Genomic DNA, 24,312 nt, shown 5'->3' with positions numbered 1-24,312 from the left:
AGTTCCTTGGGTTTGAGCAGCTGAGTGGATGGTGGGTCCCTCGCTGAGTGGGGAAGTTGAACAAGGAGTAGGTTTGGCGGGTAGTAGCGTGGAGATGATGGGTTTGTTTTGGGAAGCTGTTTGTTGGGTTTGAGTTTGCTATGTCTGCTGAACATCCAAACGGAGAGACCCCCATCTGGTGCTCTTGAGAGATCTGAACCAGAGAGAAACATTTTCGGACTGGCCAGAAATGAAGGCTCACAGGAAAGAAGCCCGGTCCATGGTCACTCTGATTGTCTCAGGTGCCCCTTCTTAGCCCCGGCCCTTTCTGCCACGCAGGCCCAACTATGATGCCTTTGGTGAGGGAGCCCTGGAAGCACCTGCTGAACAGATATCCTCTGGCCCTGGAGTTCGATGCTGTGTGTGGCTGACCACAGCAGTTATTGTGGTTCCTCCATGTGCCTCCCACTTCTTGTTTCCCTGAAGCCCTGGCCAGACTGTAATATCACTGGTCCATCAATGTTTTTCTTACTAGCCACCAAAAGCACATTGACGCTTTTTCTTGCCATCCACCGAGAAGTGGGACCACATTCTGGGCTCTGGCCGGGTTCTGCGGAATTTTTTCCCTTGACTTTGCCATTTTCATTCTGACATCTTCCCCAAAAGGCAGGGGGTGGGGACCCCAGTCCTAGGTGGTGACGTTGGGGGCTGGCCCAGGCCTGGGGAGTGGAGGAGACTCGCTACCAGGCTTCCTGTCTCTCCTTCTAAGCGTATCTCTGTCTGCAGAAGTAACAGGCGCCCTCCCCAGTGGGCTTCTGCTCCCAACCCTCACAGAGACACACCTGCGCTAGAAGCAGAAGGGAAGAGGGACCCAGGCTGGGAGGTAAGAGGCACAGATCAGGCTTCGTTCCTTTCTGAGGGTTGGGGATGGGAGGGGAGCGAGGCAAGAGATGTGTTGGCGTCACAGGTCCTGCCCAGAGCTCTGGCCATCTTCTCCGGCATTTCCCGAGCCACACTCTCCCCCTGGAAATGTGAGCTTGCAGAAGCCAAGGGATTCTGCCATGCTTCTCTTCACAGCCCCACTGCACACAGCTCAGCTCCCAGGGCGGAAGGGTGTTGACTCGGACTTGGAGATCAGAGAAGAAATGGGCGTTTGAGGGCCCCGGGCTGAAAAAGGCCACTGGTCATGGGGAGTAGAGGAGATAAAGACAGGGAGAGGGGAAAAGAGGGGGGAAAAAGAGGAAAGAAGAAATGAGAGAGACATAGAAAGAACCCACAAATATTAAAGAGGGAGGAGGTCTAGGAAAAAGAAAGGAAAAGAGAAGACAATATAAAAGCAAGAGAAAGAGAAGTAGAACCTGGTCTAGAGACATTTCTCCCCTCAAATTAATTTTCCCAATGACTTACTCACCAAAACTCACACCAGAAATCATATTTGCAGCATTTCATAAGCCATATGACTGATGTAGCCTCCTTCGACTCAGGTTATGTTCCTACACTTTTGTTTGCTTTTCGTGCCTTTTTAGTATTTTTGAACAGTATATCTAAAGACACTTCCACTTCAGCTTAAAAATGATTAATGAGATGACTGAAAGCTAAAATTCTGAGAAAGGGGTAAAGCCAAGCTCCTGGGTGTGACATGTGGTAAAAGGGAGAGAGACGTATTTTTAGGCCACTACATCATTAGAAAAATTGGTTCTAAGAAATCAGTGTTAGGGTCTCAGCTGCTCTAGAAAAGGAGGCTGGTGGCAGGGGGTGGTTAGAGAAGGACTTGCAGACCCTCCCTGGGCTTGGTGGGGTGTGTGTGGGGGACACACAGGAGGTGACACCTGTCAAGCAGAACGCTCGGAAGGACCCCAGCCTCCCACCTCTACATCCTCAGTCCTCCCCCTCTCCTGAGGCCTCCTTGGCCTCCAGCCCTGTTCCCCAGGGTGTCCACTGTCCTCCCATCCTGGCCGAATTCTGTGTATGTGCGGATGGGGGCCTCCTCCCTACAGTCAGATCCCTCAGAATAGAAAGGCCCCACTGTCACTCACTCAAAAACACTGCGCTCTGGGTGGGACAGCTCTTCCTGAATGTCCTGCCCTTTCGGGGTGGGCTTTTCGGGGTGCAGGGCTGAGGGTAGAGCCTGATGCCGGGGAGGTCCGTGCACTGCGTGTTTGACAATTTCTTGCGCTGTGTAGAGTCTGGGCTGGAACAAAATGGCCGCCCTCCTCACCTCAGAAGAAGGGGTTCCCAGAGGACCGTGGATGTCTCCCTCCTTCAGTGTGGGGGCCTCAGGCAGAACAGGTCCAGCTCAGATAAGACTCCCTCCCATCAACCGGTTCTGGGCAGAAGCCCCATCGCCCTTGGACCCTGATCCTGGCCCTGGCATGGCATCAAGGAGTTGGGTAAACAAGGGCCTGGCCGCTTCAGAGCTTCAGTGAGTCTTGGTTGAGTGAAATGCCTTTGATGAGGGTGGGTGTGCGGAGGGGCCAGGCAAGGGGCTGGGGTTTGTGGGCTCCTTGGCTGAGGTCGACTCTGCACCTCTCCGGGATCGTGGAAGGAGAGGGGGCGCTCCGTTCCCCTCCCTGTGGGCGGCGGAGGCAAAGGAGAGGATGGTGGAGGTTTGCAGCCACCGAACCACAAGGGTCCCTTCGAGGGACCATGTCTCTAGGAAGTTACATTCGCACAAAGCTGGAGCGCAGCAGAGGGGCGCATGCAGTAGGGGGCACATCCGCGGCGGGCTGGAGGGGGCTGATGGGGGCCGTGCGGAGGAGATAAAAGTGCCTATGGGACCACAGACTGTCATTGCGGTGGGGCTGTGCCCTCTTCCCCCCAGCCTCGAGCCTCGCTTCTCCGCCCTGCCCGGGGTAGGGGGCGCTGGGGCCCCGAGGGCGAGCAGTGCGTTGCCTTCTTGGCTTCTCCTTGCCTCTCAGTGCTCTGCTCCAGGCCTGTGTCTTGTGTCTCAGAATCTCCTTCTTTCCCTCTGCCCTACCTCGTTTGTGCTACCCTGGGCCTTGTGTGTGAGGATTGTGTAAATGTAGCTGCTGCTTTAATGAGCTAATCTGGGTCCCTCCCCGCCTTTCTCTTTCCCTCCCACCCTCCCGTCATCCTCCCTTGGGACTTCTGTGTGTTCCTCCAAGGAATCTGTCCTTTTTCCTTTGTCCACCCCACAGCCATCTCCCGGGCATCTATCCTGGGCCCCAGGCTGTAGTCTGCAGGTTCTCTTCACACAGAAGCTTGTGGAGACTGCAACCCTCCACCCAGAGGCCAGGATGCTGGTTTCCAGGCCAGGAGGGACTGGAGCTTAGTGGCTGCTGGAGAGAGAAGGGATTCTGAGGGAGAAGAAGCAAGGGGCCCCGCAGGCAAGCCAGGAGAGCTAGAACTGCCTCCTAGCAGAGGAGGAGAGACAGACACAGGGAGCTGAAGGCAGAGGTGAGGGGAAGCACAGATGCGAGCAGAGAAACAGGGAGAGAGAGAGGAGTCAAGGCCTCGGGGACCAGTGGGCCCTCCCGCCAGCCTCAGGAGCCTGCGGTGTACACTGTACAGGATGCTACTGTACCGGGGCAGAGCGCTTCTGGGGAGGCTGAGGATGTGGGGATCAAAGGCCAGCTCTCTGGGGCGGCAGCGGAAGCCCCAGGCATCAAAGCAAACAGCGGCTGGAAACCCAGAACCTCCTCCACCGACCAAGTTGAGCCCTGGGGTGGTGGGTTGGGGCAACACAGGGAACTGGGGGGTGGGAAGTGGGCCTTGCACTGAGGCCAGGATCACCGAGTGGGGAGGAAAAATTGACCACACCTGGGGAGGGACAAGAATGTCCGTAGTCTTGCTCAGGCGTCAAAGCTGACTCTGAACCTCAGGGAAGGGCATCTCACATGGAGACTCCCTCACTCTCTGCTCACCCAGGACACGGTAAGTCTAGGATGGGCGGACAGTGGGACCTACTTTCAGATGTAAGAGTGCTCCGCCCTACTCTCTCACCCCAGCCTCCTGCTGTGTGCCTTGTGGTCCCAGGCCAACTGGTAAACAACTTCACCCGTGACCTAGCCTCCCTCTTCCTTTCCTGGAAACCTCCTCCTCCTTCTTCTTTTTTTTTTTTTAAGATTTATTTATTTATTTTTTGGCTGTGGTGGGTCTTTGTTGCCACATGCAGGCTTTCTCTAGCTGGGATGAGCGGGGACTACTCTAGTTGCGGTGCGTGGGTTTTTTACTGCGGAGGCTTCTCTTATTGCAAAGCTTGGGCTCTAGACGTAGGCTCAGAAGTTGTTGCGCACAGGCTTAGTTGCTCCGCGGCGCGTGCAATCTTTCCGGACCAGGGGCCAAACCGTGTCCTTTGCATTGCAAGGCAGATTTTAACCACTGGACCACCAGGGAAGCCCCCAAAACCTCCCTCTTGACCACTTGTCTTCCTATTTACCTTGTTTTAAAAAAATTCGAGCAAGTTCCTACCAGGCGTTAGGCCCTGAGTAGTTCCTCTTTCAGGCAGATGAAGCAACATCAAGTTGGCCCTTTCCGCTTCAGGACTCTGCCTGCTGCTTTGGCATCTGGTGCCTCAACACCTCTTGAAGAGAAGGCTTCCCCTGCCCAAACCTCACTAGGAGGGTCAAGCCCTTAGCACGCATTCAAGTGCTGCCTCCTTATCATGGATCAGTGGACAACAGAAAACAGAATCCATCTCAGACGGTTCAAGACCACCCCAGAAAGAGCGGTTCCTAACTGGAACCCAGTTAGGGCTTGAATTGCTATTAGGGGGCCACCTGGCAGGAGCTGTTGTCACCATGGGAAGAAAAGGGCAAGGGAGGGAATACAGCTGATGCCAGAAAATATGCCCTGAGCCAGGAGAGAACAAGGATAAAACACGCTAACCTCTCCTCTCTCCCTGGCCTGCTCATCTCTTGTGGGTGCTTCTCATTGGCCAACCCCAACCAGGAGCTGAAGGGCGAGGGAGCCTGAGTGACACAGTGTATAAGGTGTGCAGTGGTCAGCCTTCGTGTGGAGAGCAGGGCAGAGAGCATGGAGAATGCCTGGGGGTTGGGGGTGTGGGCTTCCCTTGCTGGTCAAGTGATTAAGACTCTGTGCTTCTAATGCAGGGGGCGCAGGTTTGATCCTTGATTGGGAACTAAGGTCCTACATGTTTCGTGATGTGGCCAAAAAATTCAAAAAATAAAAAAAAGAAGGTGGAGGAAGTGGGTGGGAGGTTCAAGAGGGAGGGGGCATATGTATACCTATGGCTGATTCATGTTGATGTATGGCAGAAACCAACACAACATTGTAAAGCTATTATCCTCCAATTAAAAATAATTTTAAAAGAAAAGAGAATACTTGAGAGGACTGGCACAAGAGTAGGCTGTGTGGATGGTGATGACTTGGCTTCATCCAGGCCAGGTTTGGGTGTGTACAGACACTTTTTAGTAACAGAATTACCATGTGGAGTCCAGAAAAAAGTAATCGGTGATTTCCCCTCTCTGTTCAATTCAATTTGGTTTAAGTTAACCAAATACATCCCAAGACCCTTCTCTGTGCTCCAGATGGGGCCAGCGGTGGCCTTGCTGGCTGGACCATCATTTCCAGCCTAGAGATCAAGTTGGTGGAGGAGAGTTGTTATTATTCAGTTGCCCAGTTGTGTCCAACTCTTTGCAACCCCTTGGACTGCAGCACGCCAGGTTTCCCTGTCCCTCACCATCTCCTGGAGTTTGCCCAAGTTCATGTCCATTGGATCGGTGATACCATCCAGCCGTCTTATCCTCTGACACCTTCTTCTCTTCCTGCCCTCAATTTTTCCCAGCATCAGGGTCTTTTCCAATGCGTTGGCTGTTTGCATCAGGTGGCCAAAGTATTGGAGCTTCAGCTTCAACATCAGGCCTTCCAATGAATATTCAGGGTTGATTTCCCTTAAGATTGACTGTTGGTGGAGGAAGGGCGGGAACTGAAACTATGGTAGAAGGTGGGATGTGCACATAAAGGGGTCAGAGTTGGAGACTCTGGGAGTTCAGAGCAGACAGCTCACTGAAAGGTGGTCCCCAGCAGAGAGAAAGACCAGGCTGGGGGTTGGGGTTGGGGGAGAAAAGTAGGTCTGGATACACAAGCTGCGTGCCAGGTGTGTGCTGACAGCCCCCAAGGCTGTCACTGCTCTGAGGCCCGCCCTCAATCTGAGGCCAAATTCAGACACTTTAAAAAAAAAAATTGAAGTACAGTTGATTTACAATGTTGTGTTAGTTCCTGGTGTACAGCAAAGTGATTCAGTTATATATACTATACTCTTTTTCATATTCTTTTCCATTATGATTTATTGCAGGATATTGAATATAGTTCCCTGTGCTATACAGTGGGACCTTGTTTATCCATCCTGTATGTAATAGTTTGCCTCTGCTAGTCTCCCAGACTTCTAGTCCAACCTTCCACCACCGCCTCAAAGACACTTGAGCCTGGTCCCGCCTGCCTGCGAGGCACTGTCTGGTGGCCTTCCTTTTGGCTCTACTTCCTCCGTGTCATCTGGTCCCCTTACCATCTGATGGAGCTTCCTAAAGCTCTCAAAGACCTTGTCACATCTCTGCTCCAAAACGAGCAGCGGCTCCCAGCGCCCTGCCGAGCCCAGCCCTAACTCTCCGGCCTGCCCAGCAAGATGCGAGATCAGGCTCCACTCCCCAAGACTTCGCTCCACAGCCACACACCCCACCCCATCACCCCCGATTCCGCAGACTGTGATGGGTGCCCTCCCCTTTCTTTTCCAGCTGTCTCAGGGTTGTCAGACTTGAGCGTGCACCAGTCCCCCAGAGGGCTGTGAACACAGACAGCCGCACCCAACCCCAGCTCCTGATCCCAGAGGTCTAGGGTGGGCCCCAGAGGTTGCCTGTCTCACAAGTTCTTGGGTGATCACACATGGGGAGTCACTGCTCCAACCCAGTGCCGCCCATTCCTCCAGGTCCGTGCAGAGCCCTTCTGCGACCCCCTCTCCCACGGGCCTGTCTGTCTTCCAAGCCCACAGAAACTCCAGAGTATCACCTTTTTGCTTGTCCCACTCAGAGGCCTTCTAGGGAATCACCCTCTGCCCTTTCCCTGACCGCATCCCTCATGCTGAATCAGACTGCAGGTCCTGGGGGTTTTCTTTCAGAACTCCTCCCTTAAGTCTGTCTCTCTGAGTTCAGGCCTCATCTTTTCCCACCAGGATTCTTACAATCCTGCCTCCCATGCTTGACCTCCTCCAGGTCCTCTTCTGCTCAGCAGCTGGAGGGATCCATCCTATAAGTCTACTCCTGTCCTTCTCTAAGTAAAGCTCCCTCGAGCACCCAGGGTCACGGCGTTCTGGGACCTTCATGACCTGGCCTGACTCCCTAGCCCCAGTTCCTACCAATTTGCCACCTTCTCTGATAATTCTTTTCTTCTTTTTTAAAAACTTTAATTCACACCAAAGGCCATTCACTCATTTTATTTTGTAATTCATTGATTGAGTAATAATTTTTGGCTGTGCTGGGTCTTCGTTGTTGGGCACAGACTTTCTCTAGTTGCACCGAGTGGGGGCTACTCTCTAGCTGCGGTGTGAGGGCTTCTCATTCTGGTGGCTTCCTTTGTGGGGCACAGGCTGTAGGACACGTGGGCTTCAGTTGCTGTAGCATGTGGGCTCAGTGGTTGCAGCTCCCAGGCTCAATAATTGTGGCGCAAGGGCTTAGCTGCTCCATGGCATGTGGAATCTTCCTGGACCAGGGATTGAACCCACGTCCCCTGCCTTGGCAGGTGGATTTTTAACCATTGGACCATGAGGGAAGTCTTTTGAGAATCCTTTTCTGATTCCCCCTGGCAAAAAACCCACCCCTGGCCCAGGCACAGCATGCATGGCATGTAACCCGTGGGTATCTTGTTCAGGGGCCTGCACGTCTAGGTTCCCGCCTGGCTGTCTGGGTCATGAAGGGGACCCAGCCAGATGAACGCCTGCTAACTGCTGACTGGTGTCTCCCCCAGGCCCTGCCCTTTCTTCGGGGGAAGGCTCAGGTCCTTGTCTGCCTCAGCAAAGCCACAATGGGCCCGGGGACCTCTCTTAGGCACCTGTTCTTGGTGCTGCAACTGGGTGAGTGCTCAGACTTGGGGTCCGGGTGCAGGTGGCTTGGGAGGAGGGGCTGGTTGGGGAATGCCAGGTGGGGGATGGGGCAACCACAGCCTCAAGGCCCGACCCCCCTGTTTTTCCACCTAGCGATGCTCCTGGCTGGCACTCAGGGAAAAACAGTGGTGCTGGGTGAGGCAGGAGACAAGGCAGAGCTGCCCTGCCAGGCTTCCCAGAAGAAGAACATGGTCTTCAGCTGGAAAGATTCTTCCCAGTCCAATATTCTGGGGAAGCGTGGCCTCTTCTTTTACAAAGGTAGGTAGGTTCTGCTCCCTGTTTACAGAAGAGAGCCCTGGGGAATGAACACCCCCGTGGCAGGGCCTAGCTCCTAGTCAACTCTGGGGTTCTGGAGGGTTCTGCCATCAGCCAGAGTCTCAGGGACTCCCCAAGTCCAGAACCGCCCTCTGTCAGCTATTGGTGGGCTGGGGAATGGCTTCTGGTGGTCTAATATAGTTTCATTATTTTAATATTGATGACCTTATTTTAATGGATATTAGAAAAATAGCTACCATATGAAACCCATGATTTCATGAATATTGTTGTTACAGACCAATGATGATACTTTGTTTACTTCCATTAAGAGCAACAGAATGTTTTCGCCTAGCTTTTTAAAAAAATAATGTATTTATTTTTGGCTGTACTGGGTCTTCATTGCTGCGTGGGCTTTTCTCTAGTTGTGGCGAGCGGGGGGCTACTCTCTAGTTTATGTGTGTGGGCTTCTCATTCCACAGGCTTCTCTTGTTGTGGAGCACCGTCTCTAGGCAAGGGCTTCATTAGTTGAGGCATGTGGGCTCCAGAGCTCAGGCTCAGTGGTTGTGGCACATGGGCTTAGTAGCTTCTCGGCATGTGGGATCTTTCCCCACCAGGAATTGAGCCCATGTCCCCCGCACTGGCAGGCAGATTCTTATCCACTGCGCCGCCAGGGAAGTCTTTTTCTAGCTTTCAAAGTGGAAAGAATTAAGATTTCAAAAATTCTTAGGAACATTATTTTGCAATCTTATTTTTTCACGTAAATTTTACCCTCATGCTCCTGTTTAAGTAACTCTTCTTTCTTCTGGGTATGGCTTCTAATATTCAGTACATTATTGAGTGGGAGAAAGTCACAGAGTCAAAAGTAGAAAAATGCCACCAGTGTGAAATGTATTTATTCTTTATAAGTTTATTTGATTTATTATTGTTTGCATTTCACTGCTTATTTTTTTTAACATTTTCTCTTAATTCAAATGTATATAGAAGTTGAATAAGTATATAATGAACCCCTGTGTATCTCTCTCAGCTTTAACAATGATCAATTCATGACCAATGTTTGTTCATATAACTGAATCATTTCGCTGTACACCTGAAACATTGTAAATCAACTATATTTTGATTTAAAAACACATCTATAATATCATCATCAATGCTTTAAAATTAATTCTTTTATGACCAAAATTATCCAGTGTTCAAATTTTCCCAAATGCCTTATAATATTATTTTTACATCTGGTCTGTTTGAATCAAAATTCAAATAAAAATTCATGCATGGTATTTGCTTGATATGGCCCTTGAATCTCTTTGAATTTATACATTTACTTTCCTTTTTCTGCCCCCTATTGCAACTGATATTTGAAGAAACCAGGCAATTGCCCTATAAGTTTTACATTGTGGTAGCATTTAACATGTTCCTCTGTCCCTTAAATCTCCTAGAAATGGTGACTAGATCTAGAGACATGATCAAGTTTACGTTCATTTTTTTCTCTCAGTGACTTATTTAATAACTGTACTCCATATTACAAAGCATTATAGCCCCATCTTTTTTTAAAATTGAAGTATAGCTTCAATTGCGGTGTTGTGTTAGTTGCTGGTGTATAGCAAAGTGATTCAGTTATATCTATACACTATTCCTCCCCCTTTGGCAACCATAAATTTGTTTTCTTTGTCTGTGAATCTGTTTCTGTTTTGTAAATAGGTTTATTTGTATCATATTTTAGATTTCACATATATGTGATATATGATAGTTGTCTCTCTCTTTCTGACTTACTTAGTATGACAATCTCTAGGTCCATCCATGTCGCTGCAAATAGCATTATTTCATTCTTTTTCATGGTTGAGTAGTATTCCATTATATATACCTTCTTTATCCATTCCTCTGTTGATGGACATTTAGGTTGTTTCCATGTGTTGGTCATTGCAAACAGTGCTGCTATGGACACTGAGGTGCACACGTTTAATCTTTTGACAAGAGCATTTGATAGATGGTGTTTTATATTATCATTTCATCGCATTAGGAGGCATGCAATATTTATTGCTTCTTTTGTACTATTAATACAAAACAATCAGTGGCTCAAGTTTAGTTTATTTATTTGTGCTTCCTAGGTGGCGCTAGTGGTAAAGAATCCACCTGCTAATGCAGGAGACTTGCAGGAGACTTGGGTTCGATTCCTGGGTTGGGAAGACCCCCTGAAGTAAGAAATGCCAACCCACTCCAGTGTTCTTGCCTAGAGAATCCCATGAACAGAGGAGCCTGGCGGGTTACAGTCTATGGGGTTCCAAAGGATTGGACACAACTGAGCAACTAAGTCATTAAGAGATATTAATAAATTGAAAGATTAAGAAGCATATCCAACAAAGACTAGTATCTAGAATATGAACACAACTCTCAAAATTCAATACCAAAAAACCCAAACAATCCAATTAGAAAATAAGCAAGAGACACGAAGAGATATTTCACCAAAGAGGATGTAGAGATGGCAAACAAACACATGAAAATGTGTTCATCATCATTAGTCATCAGGGAAATGCCAATTAAAATCACAAGGAGATATCACCACACGCGTATCAGAATGGCCAAAATTAAAAAAAAAAAAAAGTAACATCCAGTGCTGGTGAGGATGCAGACACCAGTTACTCTTACATTGCTGGTGGGAGTATAAAATGGTACAGCTGCTCTAGAGAACAGTTCAGCAATTAAAAAAAAATTTATTTACTTATTTTTGACTGTGCTGGGTCTTCATTCCTGCTCAGGCTTTTCTTCAGTTTCAGGGAGTGGGGGCTGCTCTCTAGCTGCAGTGCGTAGGCTTCTCACGGTGGTGGCCTCTCCTGTTGGGTAGCAAGGGTGCTAGGCCTTGGGGACTTCAGTTGTTGCGATTCCTGGGCTCTAGAGCACAGGCTCAGTAGTGGTGGCACACGAGCTTAGTTGCTCCATGGAATGTGGGATCTTCCTGGACCAGGGATCAGACCTGTGTCTCTTGCATTGGCAGGCAGATTCTTTCCCACTGAGCTACCAGGGAAGCCCTGGAAATTTCTTTAGAAAGCTAAACTTGCAACAACCTAGCAATTGTACTCCTAGACATTTACCCCTTAGAGAAATAAAGACTTATGATCACACAGAAATCTGTGTAAAATTGTTGACAGCAGCTTTATTAGTAGTAGCCAACAACTAGAAATAACCTGCTGCTGCTACTGCTGCTAAGTCGCATCAGCCGTGTCCGACTCTGTGAGACCCCATAGACGGCAGCTCAACAGGCTCCTCTGTCCCTGGGATTCTCCAGGCAAGAACACTGGAGTGGGTTGCCATTTCCTTCTCCAATGCATGAAAGTGAAAAGTGAAAGTGAAGTCGCTCAGTCGTGTCCGACTCTTAGCAACCCCATGGACTGTAGCCCACCAGGCTTCTCCATCCACGGGATTTTCCAGGCAAGAGTACTGGAGTGGGGTGCCATTGCCTTCTCCGAGAAATAACCTAGATGTCCTTTAATGGGTGAATGGTTGTATGCATACTATGGATTATTTTTCAGCAGTAAAAAGAATGAACTATAGTTTCGGACCACAACCTAGATGACTCTCCAGAGGATTATGCTGTATGGGGAAAAAAAAATGCCAATGCCACAGACTAACATACTATATAATTTCATTTATATAACATTCTCAGAATGACAAATTATAGAAATGGAGAACAGATTAGTGTTTGCCAGGAGTCAGGGCGAAGGGGTCTGGGAGGGAAGAGGATTTGGCTAGAAAAGGGTAACATCTTTATAGTGCTAGAAATGTTCTGCATCTTGAATTGTGTCAATGCCAATATTCTGGCAGCGATACTGTGCTTTATAGTTTTGCAAGCTGTTACTTTTGGGGTGAGCTGGGTCAAGGGTATTCCAGATATTTCTGCGCTATTTCTTATGGTTGCATGATTTTCTCAGAAGAAAACGTTTAAAGAATCATCACAGTAAAATGATTAGCTTTCATAATGTCAAAACAAAACAAACAGAATGAAGAAGCTCCACACACACACACACACTTAGAAGGATGTCAAGCACATTTTGTTAAGTGGAAAGTAAGCTATGTATGTATCAATAATAGAGTCCCATTTTAATTTAAAAATTCAATGTGGGGGCTTCCCTGATGGTCCAGTGGCTAAGACTCAGTGTTCCCAATGCAAGGGCCCTGGGTTTGATCTCTGGTCAGGGAACTAGATCCCCCATGTGGCAACTAAGACCCAGTGTAGCCAAATTAATATTAAATAAAAATAGATACTAAAAAAAAAAGGAAAATTCAATGTGTGTAAATATATAGCTACACAAACAGAAAAAAGCATGAAGAAATCCACAGTAAGTTGTTTGCAGTAGTATTGAGGGTGGGCAAGGAAAGAGAGAAATATTGAGTCTGTGAGTCTGTATAATTTTTGTAGTTCAAATAACTAACTGAAAAAGTAAAGATGATCTTAACACAACTTTAAAAATGTATATTATGAATGTTTTCCATTTTATTGAAAATTATTTATAAATGTCATTTTTAGTGCTCACCTAATAGTTCATCAAGTTAGTATGCTCTAATATGCAGCCATTATCTTTTCATCTAATCTTGCACCCTATTAAGAACGCTGTAATTATTATTTTTGTACCTACATTTTGGCTTGAATTTTAAACTTATTAAGGATAAAGTTCTAGAAATGAAATTAAGGATATGAGCTTTAAAAAAAAAAAAAGTTGGTGTATATAGCCAGATTGCTTCCAGAAAGGTTCTATCCATTTACAGTAAGTCTAGATAATAATGTCACTGTGTGTGTTTCTCTCTCACTGGAGCCCTTGCTGGCACCAAATACTAATATTTAAAACCTTCTCTCTTTTATTTTTTGCTAATTTTGATAGTTGAAAAACATATCATCATTGTTTTAATTTGCATTTCTATGATCGCCTGTGAGCTTGAAACACTGTGCTCCTTTCTAAAAATTCTCACCTCTTTTGTGTTGATGTTTTTGTTCTGTTCCTAAGATCTGAACTTCTTCCAGAATGGCTTCCCTTCCCAACTTCCTGATCTCTGACAACAGCAGGATCACTGTCCTAACTGCTCCCAATTTCTGACCCAGAGTCGATTTTTTTGCCCTACTTCAATCCCTGATTTCCCCTCGGTCCCTGCCTAGGGCCGTTCCTTCCTGTGGAAGTGTTCTTCCGTTTCACCCTCTTTGTTCTCATGGGAACATCTCATTAGCCAAGGCCACCTACCCCTCCCCTGGGTTACAGTGGGAGCTTCCTGGCAATTCCCTTTGCTACTGGTCTCTCCTACTTTGCTTCTCTTCCTCCTACTGCAGCGCTGACTCCCAACACAGTGCCAGCCACTCCCTATTCCACTAGGCTAAGCCTGGAAGAGCCTCTGCCAGACGTTCATTCCCTCAGTATGGGTTCCCGCAGCTCCTCAGCCGGACACCTCACACCCAGATATTGTCCTGACTGCTTGGAGGTGGCTGCCTGTATGACTTTCCTGGAACTTTACCCCCTTCCTAGACATTCTTGCTGCAACACTTTCCTCTAGCTTACTTCTTTTTTTTTTTTTAAAGAAAAACATTTATTTATTTGGCTGTACCAGGTCTTAGTTGCAGCATGCAGGATCTTCAGTCTTTGGCCTGCGGGATCTTGAGTTGAGGCAGGCAGAATCTTACTTTAGTTGAGGCAGGATCTTTAGTTGAGGCATGTGAACTCTTAGCTGTGTCATGTGGAACCTAGTCCCCCAACCAGGGATCTAACCCAGGCCCCAGCACTAGGAGTGTGGAGTCTTAGCCACCAGATCACCAGGGAAGTCCCCTGCCTACCCTTCTTTTAAGGCTTTGTTCTGTACTGGTCTCCTCCAAGAATTGATCCCAGACTCTCTCACACTCTTAGAACTTTCACAAAGTAGAATCGCTTTTACAAAGTATAGAACAGTCTGGACAAGGGGGTCTTGATGAGACCCAGAAGAGCTTTTAACAGGGAAGCAAGGAGGACAGGTTATTTTAGGGAAAGGGTGTTAGATTTCATTTGTAACCAGCTGAGTTTTAGGGTGATGGCAGAACATCCAGATGAAGTCATTCCTTGGGCCATTGGAAACGTGGGCCCAGGAGGAAGGCGAGAGGTTAGGGCTGGGAGTTATCTGCTGAGCGGACATGGGATGCAGGTGAAGTTTTTTTTTTAAATATTCATTTTTATTTGTCTGTGCCAGGTCTTAACTGTGGCATGTTGGATCTAGTTCCCTGACCAGGGATTGAACTTCCTGCATTGGGAGCTCAGAGTCTTAGCCACTGGACCACTGGGGAAGTCATGCAACAGACTAAATTTTAATCCTAGCTCCAGCACTTACTGGAGTTAAAATTCAATCAGTAGCAAAAGGCATAAACGGAAAAGCTGTCTCAGACCTGTCTCATAGGGTTCACTTCCTCTCCCCAGTGACAACAAAGGCGACCATTTCCTTGTGTTCACCTCTACAAATATTTGTTCGTTTATAAGATAGATAGATAGACAGATAGAAATATAGGTAGATAGATGATAAATAACTTTCCCCCTCCTTTTCAAACAGTGGTAGCCTTGAAAATATCTTGCTTTATTCAGTTAACGGTGTTTTTTAGATATTATTCCATCTCAGAATATAAACAGCCTCCTCATTCTTCTTTTATAGCATTCCACTGAAAGGGTGAAGTCTACTTATTTAACCTCTTCTTTCATGGTGGACATTTCGTTCTGTATGTGCATTCGTAATTCTGGGAGTATTATAAATTACCTTCCAGGGGAATGGATAAATTGGGAGATTGGGATTGACATATACACACTACTATATATAAAACAGATAACTAAGAAGGACCTACTGCATAGCACAGGGAACTCTACCCAATACTCTGTAATGACCTGTATGGAAAAAGAATTTTTAAAAAGAGTGGCTATATGTATACGTATAACTGAATCACTTTGCTGTACAGCAGAAATTACCATAGCATTTTTAAATCAACTATACTTCAATAAAAATTTAAAAAATAAGAACAAAACAAATTATTTTCCAAAGAAATTGCACTGGTTTATGTTCCTGCCAATAATGTGTAAGCAAGAGTTTGGACAACTACTCAATTTCTCTAAACCTCTGTTTCCTTATCTGCAAGATAAGCAAAATGGTACCTATTTCTCAGACTTGTGACTGTTACCTGAGATGATGTGTGTAAAGTGTTGGCCTGTAGGAGCTGGTGGAGCTTCCCAGGTGGCTTAGTGGTAAAGAAGCCACCTGCCAATGCAGGAGACTCAGGAGACATGGGTTAGATCCCTGGGTAGGAAAGATCTCTGGGAGGAGGGCATGGCAACCCACTCCAGTATTCTTGCCTGGAGAATCCCATGGACAGAAGAGCCTGGTGGGCTACAGTCCATGGAGTCACAGAGTTAAACATGACTGAAGTGACTTAGCGTGCACACATGTAGAGGCTGGTGCTCTCTAAGGGAGGTTACGATTTTATTTGGGGTTAGTGAGATGCTGTCCTGGCCAGGTAAAGAAATGTGTTTGGACCTCCTCACCAGTCTGGGGTTCTCAGATTAGGACCAGGGCAGATTCTATTGGACATCAGCAACTCAGATCAGAAGAGTCGTGGGTACCACCCTTGCCAGGGATGCACTGTCTCCAGGGTACCCCAACCTCCTCCATACGGGATCTGCTCCCAGGTACCACTGAACTGAGCCATCGAGTGGAATCCAAAAAAAACCTGTGGGACCAAGGATCCTTTCCTCTGATCATCAAGAATCTCCAAGTAACTGACTCGGGGACTTATACCTGTGAAGTGGACAAGAAGACACTCGAGGTGGAACTGCAGGTGTTCAGACGTGAGTGGGGCAGCCTGGGACCTCCAGCCAATTTCCCTTCCTCCTTGACTCACATCCCTGCACCCAAACCAGGGCCTGAGCTGCTGGCATTGCCACAGTCTGAAGACAGATCAGATAGGCCGCTGTGTCTCCTCAGTGCCTCCTCAGGCCTTGGGTCAGGCAAGCAGAGACAGAGACCTGGGGGTGAGCGGGAGGTGCAGGGGCGGAAAGGCAGGAGACAGAGGGAGGAGAGAGAGAGACAAGGAAGAGAGGAGAGCGGGAGGGGAGAGGAAACCCTGCCTTGGGCTGGAGGTGGACAGAAGGGAGATGTTGGAACAAGAGTAACTGCAGATTCTCAGATGGCTCAGTGGTAAAGAATCCGCTTGTCAATGCAGGAGACGCAGGTTTGATCCCTGGATCGGGAAGATCCCCTGGAGAAGGAAATGGCAACCCACTCCAGTGTTCTTGCCTGGGAAATCCATGGACAGAGAAGCTTGGCGGGCTACAGTCCATGGGGTCCCAAAGAGTCAGACACAACTTAGCAACTGAAACAATAAATGGACGACAGAGCGATACCCTAGGCTTCCTAGCTTCTTCTCTTCTTCTTGGGGAGATGGTGTGTGTGTGTGTTTGTGACACAGTTCACCTGCTCCCCTCACAGTGACTGCCAGCTCAGACACCCACGTGCTGCTGGGACAGAACCTGACCTTGACTTTGGAGAGTCCCTCTGGGAGCAACCCTTCCGTGCAATGGAAGGGTCCAGGGAATAATAATAAGAGAGACGTCAAGAGCCTGTCACTGGCCCAGGTGGGGCTGCAGGACAGTGGTACCTGGACGTGCACTATCTCCCAGAGCCAGCAGACACTGGAGATCAAAATACCCATCGTGGTGCTGGGTAAGAGGGGCTCCCCCTTCCCCACAGGCACCCCCTGCCTGCCAGACCTTCCTCTGCCATCACTGCTCTGCTCCGGGGGGTCTGGTTTAGGGGGAAGGGGAGGCTGAAGTCAGGATCCCCTGGAGCAGAAGTCTGCCCTAAGAGACACGCTGGCCCTCTCTTCTTCACAAGCTATCCTTGGGGGAGTGGACATGGAAGAAAGAAGGGACGGGGGTGTAAGGATGTCAGGGACCCCAGAGACCCAGGAAGAAGCCCCAGAGGAGGGCTGTCAAGGGCATCTGTCTTCTTGGTTGCCTCAGCTTCCCCCTCCCACCAAGTTGCAGTTCCACTAACTCAGAGATGCTCACAGCAACAAGGCAGCCCTGATGAAACTCGATGTTGCAGGTTCAGAGTCCTGAGTAGGCACTGGGAAGGAAAAAAAAAAAAAAGCCCAGAGGGCAGGTGCTACCCCAGACCCTGTCCTCTGGGTGACTCTTGTGACACACAGGACGGTAGCACGGTGATGAAGTTCATGGGCTCTGTCTGAAATCCTGGCTCTGACTTGACTGTGTGGCCCTGGGCAGGTCACTGGAACTCTCTGTGCCTTGGACTCTGCATCTGCAAAATGGGGATGATCTAACCTACCTTGTCCAGTCATGAGGACAAGTAACGTATGAAGTGCCCTTGGAACAGCGCCTGGCACATAGTCAGCCAGTGTCTGCGCTTACCTTGAGAAGGGTGATGAATGTTGTACCCACGTGGTACAGGCCAGATGCCCTCTGTGCTCCGGGATCCTGAGGAGGGAGAGGACCCCTGTGGCTGGGCTGTTCTAGGAGGGCTTCTCCAGGGAGGGGGTGCTGCTGTGGCAGAGAGTGGAGGTGCAGAGCAGAGAGAGGAGAGGAGATGTAGAAGGAAATTGAAGGGCTCGAGTGGCAGCCCAAGTATTTGGACTCACCTGGCCCCCTTTCCTGCGCCTGCCTCGCCCTGTATGGACCCAGGTTCTCTCCCTCCCCCTCCAGCCTTCCAGAAGGCCCCCGAAACAGTCTATGTGAAGGAGGGGGAGCAGGCGGAGTTTTCCTTCCCACTCACCTTCGAGTATGAAAATCTGAGCGGGGAGCTGACTTGGCAGCTGGCGAACGGGGATTCTTCCTCCCAATCCTGGGTCACCTTCACCGTGAAGAACAGAGAGGTGAAGGTGAACAAGATTCCCAACGACCCCAAGCTCCTTGTTGGGGAGAAGCTACCACTGCGTCTCACTCTGCCACGGACTTTGCCTCAGCACGCGGGTTCTGGAACCCTGACCCTGGATCTCACCAAGGGGAAGTTGCAGCAGAAAGTGAACCTCGTGGTGATGAAAGGTGAGGAGCTAGGCTGAGATGGCGAGGGTGGGGTCAAGGGCCAAGGGACCTGGCTCAGGGTCCCTCCAAGTCACGACAGACCCTTCAAGAGAGTGCCTAGGCCCTGGATGCCTGGTGGAGTCCATCAAGGGCCCTCTGGTTTGGGGAATTTTTAAAAAAGAATGTGGGTGTGCTGGGTTCATTGTGGCAAGGAGGGTTTCTCTAATCGAGGCACAAGGACTTCTCTTGTGGAGCATGGGCTCTAGAGCATTGCAGGTCAGTCGTTGCAGCTCGAAGGGTTTAGTTGCCCTGCCACATGTGGGATCTTAGTTCCTTGACCAGGGATCCAACCTGAGTCCCTTGCATTGGGAGGCAGACTCTGAAGTCCCTGGGGGTAAGTCCTTGGGGGTTGGTTCTGAACTGAGGTTGGAATCCTCATCGAAAAAGCAAGAAAGTTCCAGAAAAACATCTATTTCTGCTTTATTGACTATGCCAAAGCCTTTGACTGTGTGGATCACAATAAACTGTGGAAAATTCTGAAAGAGATGGGCATACCAGACCACCTGACCTGCCTCCTGAGAAATCTGTATGCAGGTCAGGAAGCAACAGTTTGATCTGGACATGGAACAACAGACTGGTTCCAAATAGGAAAAGGAGTACGTCAAGGCTGTATATTGTTACCCTGCTTATTTAACTTATATGCAGAGTACATCATGAGAAATGCTGGGCTGCATGAAGCACAAGCTGGAATCAAGATTGCCGGGAGAAATACCCATAACCTCAGATATGCAGATGACACCACCCTTATGGCAGAAAGTGAAGAGGAACTAAAAAACCTCTTGATGAAGGTGAAAGAGGAGAGTGAAAAAGTTGGCTTAAAACTCAACATTCAGAAAACTAAGATCATGGCATCTGGTCCCACCACTTCATGGGAAATAGATGGGGAAACAGTGGAAACAGTGTTAGACTTTATTTTTTTGGGCTCCAAAATCACGGCAGATGGTGAATGCAGCCATGAAATTAAAAGACACTTACTCCTTGGAAGAAAAGTTATGACCAACCTAGATAGCATATTCAAAAGCAGAGACATTACTTTGCCAACAAAGGTTCGTCTAGTCAAGGCTATGGTTTTTCCAGTGGTCGTGTGTGGATGTGAGAGTTGGACTGTGACGAAAGCTGAGCACGGAAGAATTGATGCTTTTGAACTGTGGTGTTGGAGAAGACTCTTGAGAGTCCCTTGGACTGCAAGGAGACCCAACCAGTCCATTCTGAAGGAGATCAGCCCTGGGATTTCTTTGGAAGGAGTGATGCTAAAGCTGAAACTCCAGTACTTTGGCCACCTCACGCGAAGAGTTGACTCATTGGAAAAGACTCTGATGCTGGGAGGGATTGGGGGCAGGAGGAGAAGGGGACAACAGAGGATGAGATGGCTGGATGGCATCACTGACTCGATGGACGTGAGTCTGAGTGAACTCCGGGAGTTGGTGATGGACAAGGAGGCCTGGTGTGCTGCGATTCATGGGGTTGCAAAGAGTCGGACACGACTGAGCGACTGAACTGAACTGAACTGGAATCCTCTGTCCCTCCCTGACATCCTAGAGCAGGCCTAGGGTGAGCTCCACTAGAATTCCCGAGGGCCTCACTGAGAACCAGGCTCTAGTTCTACCTCTGCCGGGACCCTCTCAGATCCCAACTAAGCCCCTCCCCTCTGTGGGTCATTTTTGTCCTAAGGAGGATAAGAATATGACAGTGATGGTGACAATGTCAGGTGTCATATTGAGTTCTTCCCCTCCTTATCTCCTTAATTACCATAACAACATCACCAACAATAATGGCTTAGATTGGGTGTTTCATACAAGTCAGGCCCCATTCAAGAGCTCTACGTGTATCTTTCCATTTAACAATTGTGTGGGGCTCTCCCTGGTGTCCCAGGTGTAAAGAATCTGCATTCAATGCAGGAGACCTGGGTTCAGTCTTGGGTGGGGAAGATCTGCTGGAGAAGGGAATGGCAACCCACTCCAGTATTCTTGCCTGGAGAATCCCATGGACAGAGGAGCCTAGTGGGATACAGTCCATGGGTCACAAAAAGTCGGTCACCACTGAGTGACTAACACTTCAGGTTGGTAAGTAACTTGTTCAGGGACTCACAGATTGTAAGCAGCAGGGCTAGGGTTCAAATCTAAGACTGTTGGACCTCAGAAGCTGTGCTTCCTCCATTTTAACTGTATGAGAATGTGCTCTGAGAGGCTAGCAGAGTGGTGCTGATGTAAAGCATCATCGTCATTGTTCTACGGAATTCCTGGAGGTCCAGGGTCCCTGTCTCAGTCTTTTGTCCCTCTGCAGTGACTAAGTCCCCAAACAGTCTGACCTGTGAGGTGCTGGGGCCCAGCCCGCCAAAGCTGACCCTGAACTTGAAGATGGGGAATCAGAGTATGAAGGGCTCAAATCAGCCGAAGTTGGTGACACAGCCGGAGCCCCAGGCTGGGATGTGGCAGTGTCTGCTGAGTGACAATGGCAAAGTCCTGTTGGAAGCCAAGATCGAGGGTGAGTCAGGGCCCATGTTCCATGGTCTAACCCCGAGCCCCTGTCTCCTCAGCTGGGGGACCCTCCCAGGGCTGGTGGAGACCACCCAGCCTCCCAGTTGCTCTGAGATGGGTAGGGTGGTAGGTGAGGTGCCTAGGACACGGGGATGATGAGGTGAAGTCGGGTGTGGCCCTGGGCTCCTGTAGCCCTACAAGTTCCCACTTCCCTAAGGTCTACCACCCAGGAGTGGGGCTCACCTGACCAAGAGCCCCCCTCCCTGGCTCCTCTTCAGACCCAGACATACACGCACACCCGAACATACAGACATTCGTGTGCATAGCAAGGGTGGGGACTGTTGGTCTAGCTCCTCAGAAAGCAGAGTGGTGTGTAACCTTAAAACCCCTTCCCCAAGGGAGCCTTGGGATAGAATGGATACACGTATATCTATAGCTGAGTTCCTTGCTGTTCACCTGAAACTGTCACAACAATGTCTTTTTTAAATTTTATTTTTAAACACCAAAAAATAAAATGGTAAAAAAAAACAACAACAAAAAATCCTTCCCCAGCCTTTCCCTTCCAGTTCTGGTGGCCCCTAAGGGGCCCATGTATCTTGCCTGGCTCTCTCAGCGCAAGGACCAGACCCAAGTGTGGCTGGGCAGTGAGACCCTCTCTCCTGGGCCCCCTTGTGTGCCCTTGCCCTGACGATGGGCAGGGAGCTGAGCATGCCTCTCTCTGTCTGTCAGTCTTGCCTTCAGAGTTCACCCAGGCCTGGCCAAAGCTCCTGCCCATGGTGTTGGGGGGAATCGCAGGTCTAGTGCTTTTCACTGTTTGCTGCGCCTTCTGTGTTAAATGCTGGCACCGCAGGGTGAGTGAGCCCTCCCCGACGTCCTCACGCCCCCATGGGACGCTCAAGACCCTGAGGCTGGTCCGGCCACGAGGCTGTCCAGTGTCTGTGACCTGCTTCTCCTCTGGTTCCCTCTGCCCACCGCTCCCTCCCTCACTGCTGGCTGGGCCCCGTCCCAGATCCCATGAGGAGGGAGAGAAGGGAAGGCGCAGAGTCAATTCTGGGACAGATGGCCTCCTCAGCCACAGCCCTGGCCTCTCCCCTCCCAGCTTTCCCTTCCGCCCTGCGCCTCCCCCCTAAGGGGCAGCTCCCTTTCAGAGGCCCAGGGCCCTCACAACTCGCCTCCTTCTCCCTGGACAGCGCCGGGCAGAACGGATGTCTCAAATCAAGAGGCTCCTTAGTGAGAAGAAGACCTGCCAGTGCCCCCAGTAAGGAACTGGGAGGGGGGAGCGGAGAGGGAGGGGAGGGTGGAGGAGCGGGAGGGGAGGGAAGGAGACAAAGGCTAGAGGGAGGTGGTGCAGAGGAGAGAAGCGGGTGGGGATGGCCCAGGAGGTAGGAAGCTGGCAGGGGAATGGAGGACCAGGTGAGGGGCAGGGGGCCCGGGGTATGGCTGGAAGCCAGCCCTGCGCTGGAAGAGAAAAGCAGGCTCTGGGAACCACAGAGGGCCTGGAAAGCAAAGGGCTGGGAGGCACAGACTTGTTCCTCTTATTCTTCGTCCCTCCAGCCGGCTCCAGAAGACCTATAGTCTCACCTGAGGCCCTGACCAGGAGGAGTTTCTCACCTGCAACCTCCCCACCATGCTCCACCGCCCCCCCAACCCCACCCCTGCCACATCTCCTATCGGGCCCCTGGGCCTGGGGACCAGATGAATGTAGCCGGGGCCTGTGGCCGCCTCCCTCCCTCCTGGTCGAGGGGGCCTTGGGTCTGCTCCTCCAGATGCTCTCCTCCTCGTCCCCATTTTCTACTCCAACCCTAACCCTTCTCTGATGACTTCTTCTCTCTCGATTCTCTCCCTCACCACTGGCTCAGATCCCGGGCAGCACGAGGGACCAGCCCAGCCTGGCCTGGAGGGTGAGGCTGGGTGTCTGCAGCACGAAGCTCAAGACTGTCATTGTACGGGGAGAGGACCCTGGGACCAGAGAGGGCAGGGACTAGCCCAGGATCACACAGCTAGTCAAGGACAGATTCAGATCCAAAGTTCCTCCTGACTGCCAGCCAGCAGCATTTCATTCTGCCTGCATCTCACTCTGCCTTGGCAGAACCACAGACTCACATCCTGACCTGGGCACAATCAGGCACCCTGGGCACACTCGTGCACAGACATGATTCCTTATCACCTCAGCAGCACGGCTCTGTTTACAAACCAGTTCCTTTGGGCTTGTTTGTCTATGGGCTTCCCTGGTGGCTCAAACTCTAGAGAATCTGCTTGCAGTGCAGGAGACCGGGGTTTGATCCCTAGGTTGGGAAGATCCCCTGGAGAAGAAAATGGCAACCCACTCCAGTACTCTTGCCTGGAGAATCCCACGGACAGAGGAGCCTGGCGGGCTACTGTCCATGGGGTCTCAAAAAGTCGGACATGACTAACAATGTCTATTTCAGCCTCACGAAAATCCTGCAAGGCTGGGTAGTGACAAGACCAAGACTAGCATCTCCAGTGTATCGACCAGAAACAGAAGGCAGAGAGGTACATGATAGTTTAGCTTCACACAGCTAGTACGTGGACTAGCCCAGGTCTCTTGGCTGCTAGTCCCACTGCTATGTCTTGAATAGAGGGACAAATACCATGCAGGTCTCTGCCGCTGGCTGGTCACAGATGCCCGGTATGTCCCTTGTCCCTCCATGGGAGCCCTTCTTGGCAGGAGTTTGCCTCAGAGAGTTCAGGATCAGGCAGGAGGGCCTCCCTGCCTAGAATCCCTCCTTGGTCCCCTGCTGGCTGCAGAATCCTGTTACCAGGGAACAAAACCTGCAGTTCTCCTAATCAGGGCACAGGCCCTGTGGGAGAGAGTGTCCAGTGACCGCCACTCACCCTCTCAGAACCTTCTGGAAGGTGAGTTTTGCCCGGGGCGGGGGAGAGGTGGGGAGCTGGCTGGAAACTGAACCCTCTGAGGGCACCTCCTGTGAAGGGTGATACCCCTGGGCCTCAGTCTCCCCACCCTGCACCCCCTTCTTTCTTCTTCCAAAAGACTCAGGATACAGAAAATCTCGGGGTTACAAGTTTTCTTCTTCCTCTTCTTGATCCATTTCTCCCAAGATCCCCAGCCTTCTCTGCCCCACTCTCCTCCCTTCCCTTTCTCATCACCTCCCGCAATCCCCACCCTTTCCCCTTCTTTTCTTTCCAATTTGCCTCTTTCAGGAAGAACACCCAGCTGTCGCCAGGGGTCCCCATGGCTTGCTTGTATTCCTGACCTATCCCCACCCCTGCCTCCCTGAGCTGATAGAAAAATACAACAGACTTAACTTTAAGGAAGATGCTCTTCATTTGTGCGTATGTGTGTGAGAGAGAGAGAGAGAGAAAGAGAAGGGTGGGGGAGACATTGTGTGTCAAGTCTCTTCAGTCGTGTCCGACTCTTTGCGACCCCACGGACTGTAGCCCACCAGGCTCCTCTGTCCATGGGATTCTC

At 49.9% G+C, this 24,312-nt stretch overlaps 1 protein-coding gene across 1 annotated transcript; it reads left to right on the top strand.

The window, feature by feature from the left end:
- Positions 1-710: 710 nt before the first annotated feature.
- On the top strand, positions 711-24,154 carry CD4 (CD4 molecule). The gene is made up of 10 exons (XM_070790207.1): positions 711-862; positions 7,918-8,023; positions 8,147-8,311; positions 15,976-16,134; positions 16,775-17,008; positions 18,007-18,345; positions 20,668-20,868; positions 21,591-21,712; positions 22,052-22,119; positions 22,416-24,154. The coding sequence occupies exons 2-10, from the start codon at positions 7,975-7,977 to the stop codon at positions 22,444-22,446; spliced, it is 1,368 nt and encodes a 455-aa protein (XP_070646308.1). The 5' UTR covers positions 711-862; positions 7,918-7,974; the 3' UTR covers positions 22,447-24,154.
- Positions 24,155-24,312: the final 158 nt, after the last annotated feature.

Source organism: Bos indicus, chromosome 5 (genome assembly GCF_029378745.1).
Source record: "Bos indicus isolate NIAB-ARS_2022 breed Sahiwal x Tharparkar chromosome 5, NIAB-ARS_B.indTharparkar_mat_pri_1.0, whole genome shotgun sequence".
Classification (NCBI taxonomy): domain Eukaryota; kingdom Metazoa; phylum Chordata; class Mammalia; order Artiodactyla; family Bovidae; genus Bos; species Bos indicus.
The sequence above is the reverse complement of the archived record's forward strand: the minus strand, read 5'-3'. Positions and strand labels throughout refer to the sequence as shown.

What these genes read in the sequence shown, in the direction of transcription:
- CD4 (XM_070790207.1), top strand. Translation starts at nt 7,975, where the DNA reads ATGGGCCCGGGGACCTCTCTTAGGCACCTGTTCTTGGTGCTGCAACTG. An exon ending in GTTGGAAGCCAAGATCGAGG is followed by an intron (nt 20,869 to 21,590) that starts GTGAGTCAGGGC and finishes TCTGTCTGTCAG; the next exon opens with TCTTGCCTTCAGAGTTCACC. An exon ending in TTAAATGCTGGCACCGCAGG is followed by an intron (nt 21,713 to 22,051) that starts GTGAGTGAGCCC and finishes CTCCCTGGACAG; the next exon opens with CGCCGGGCAGAACGGATGTC.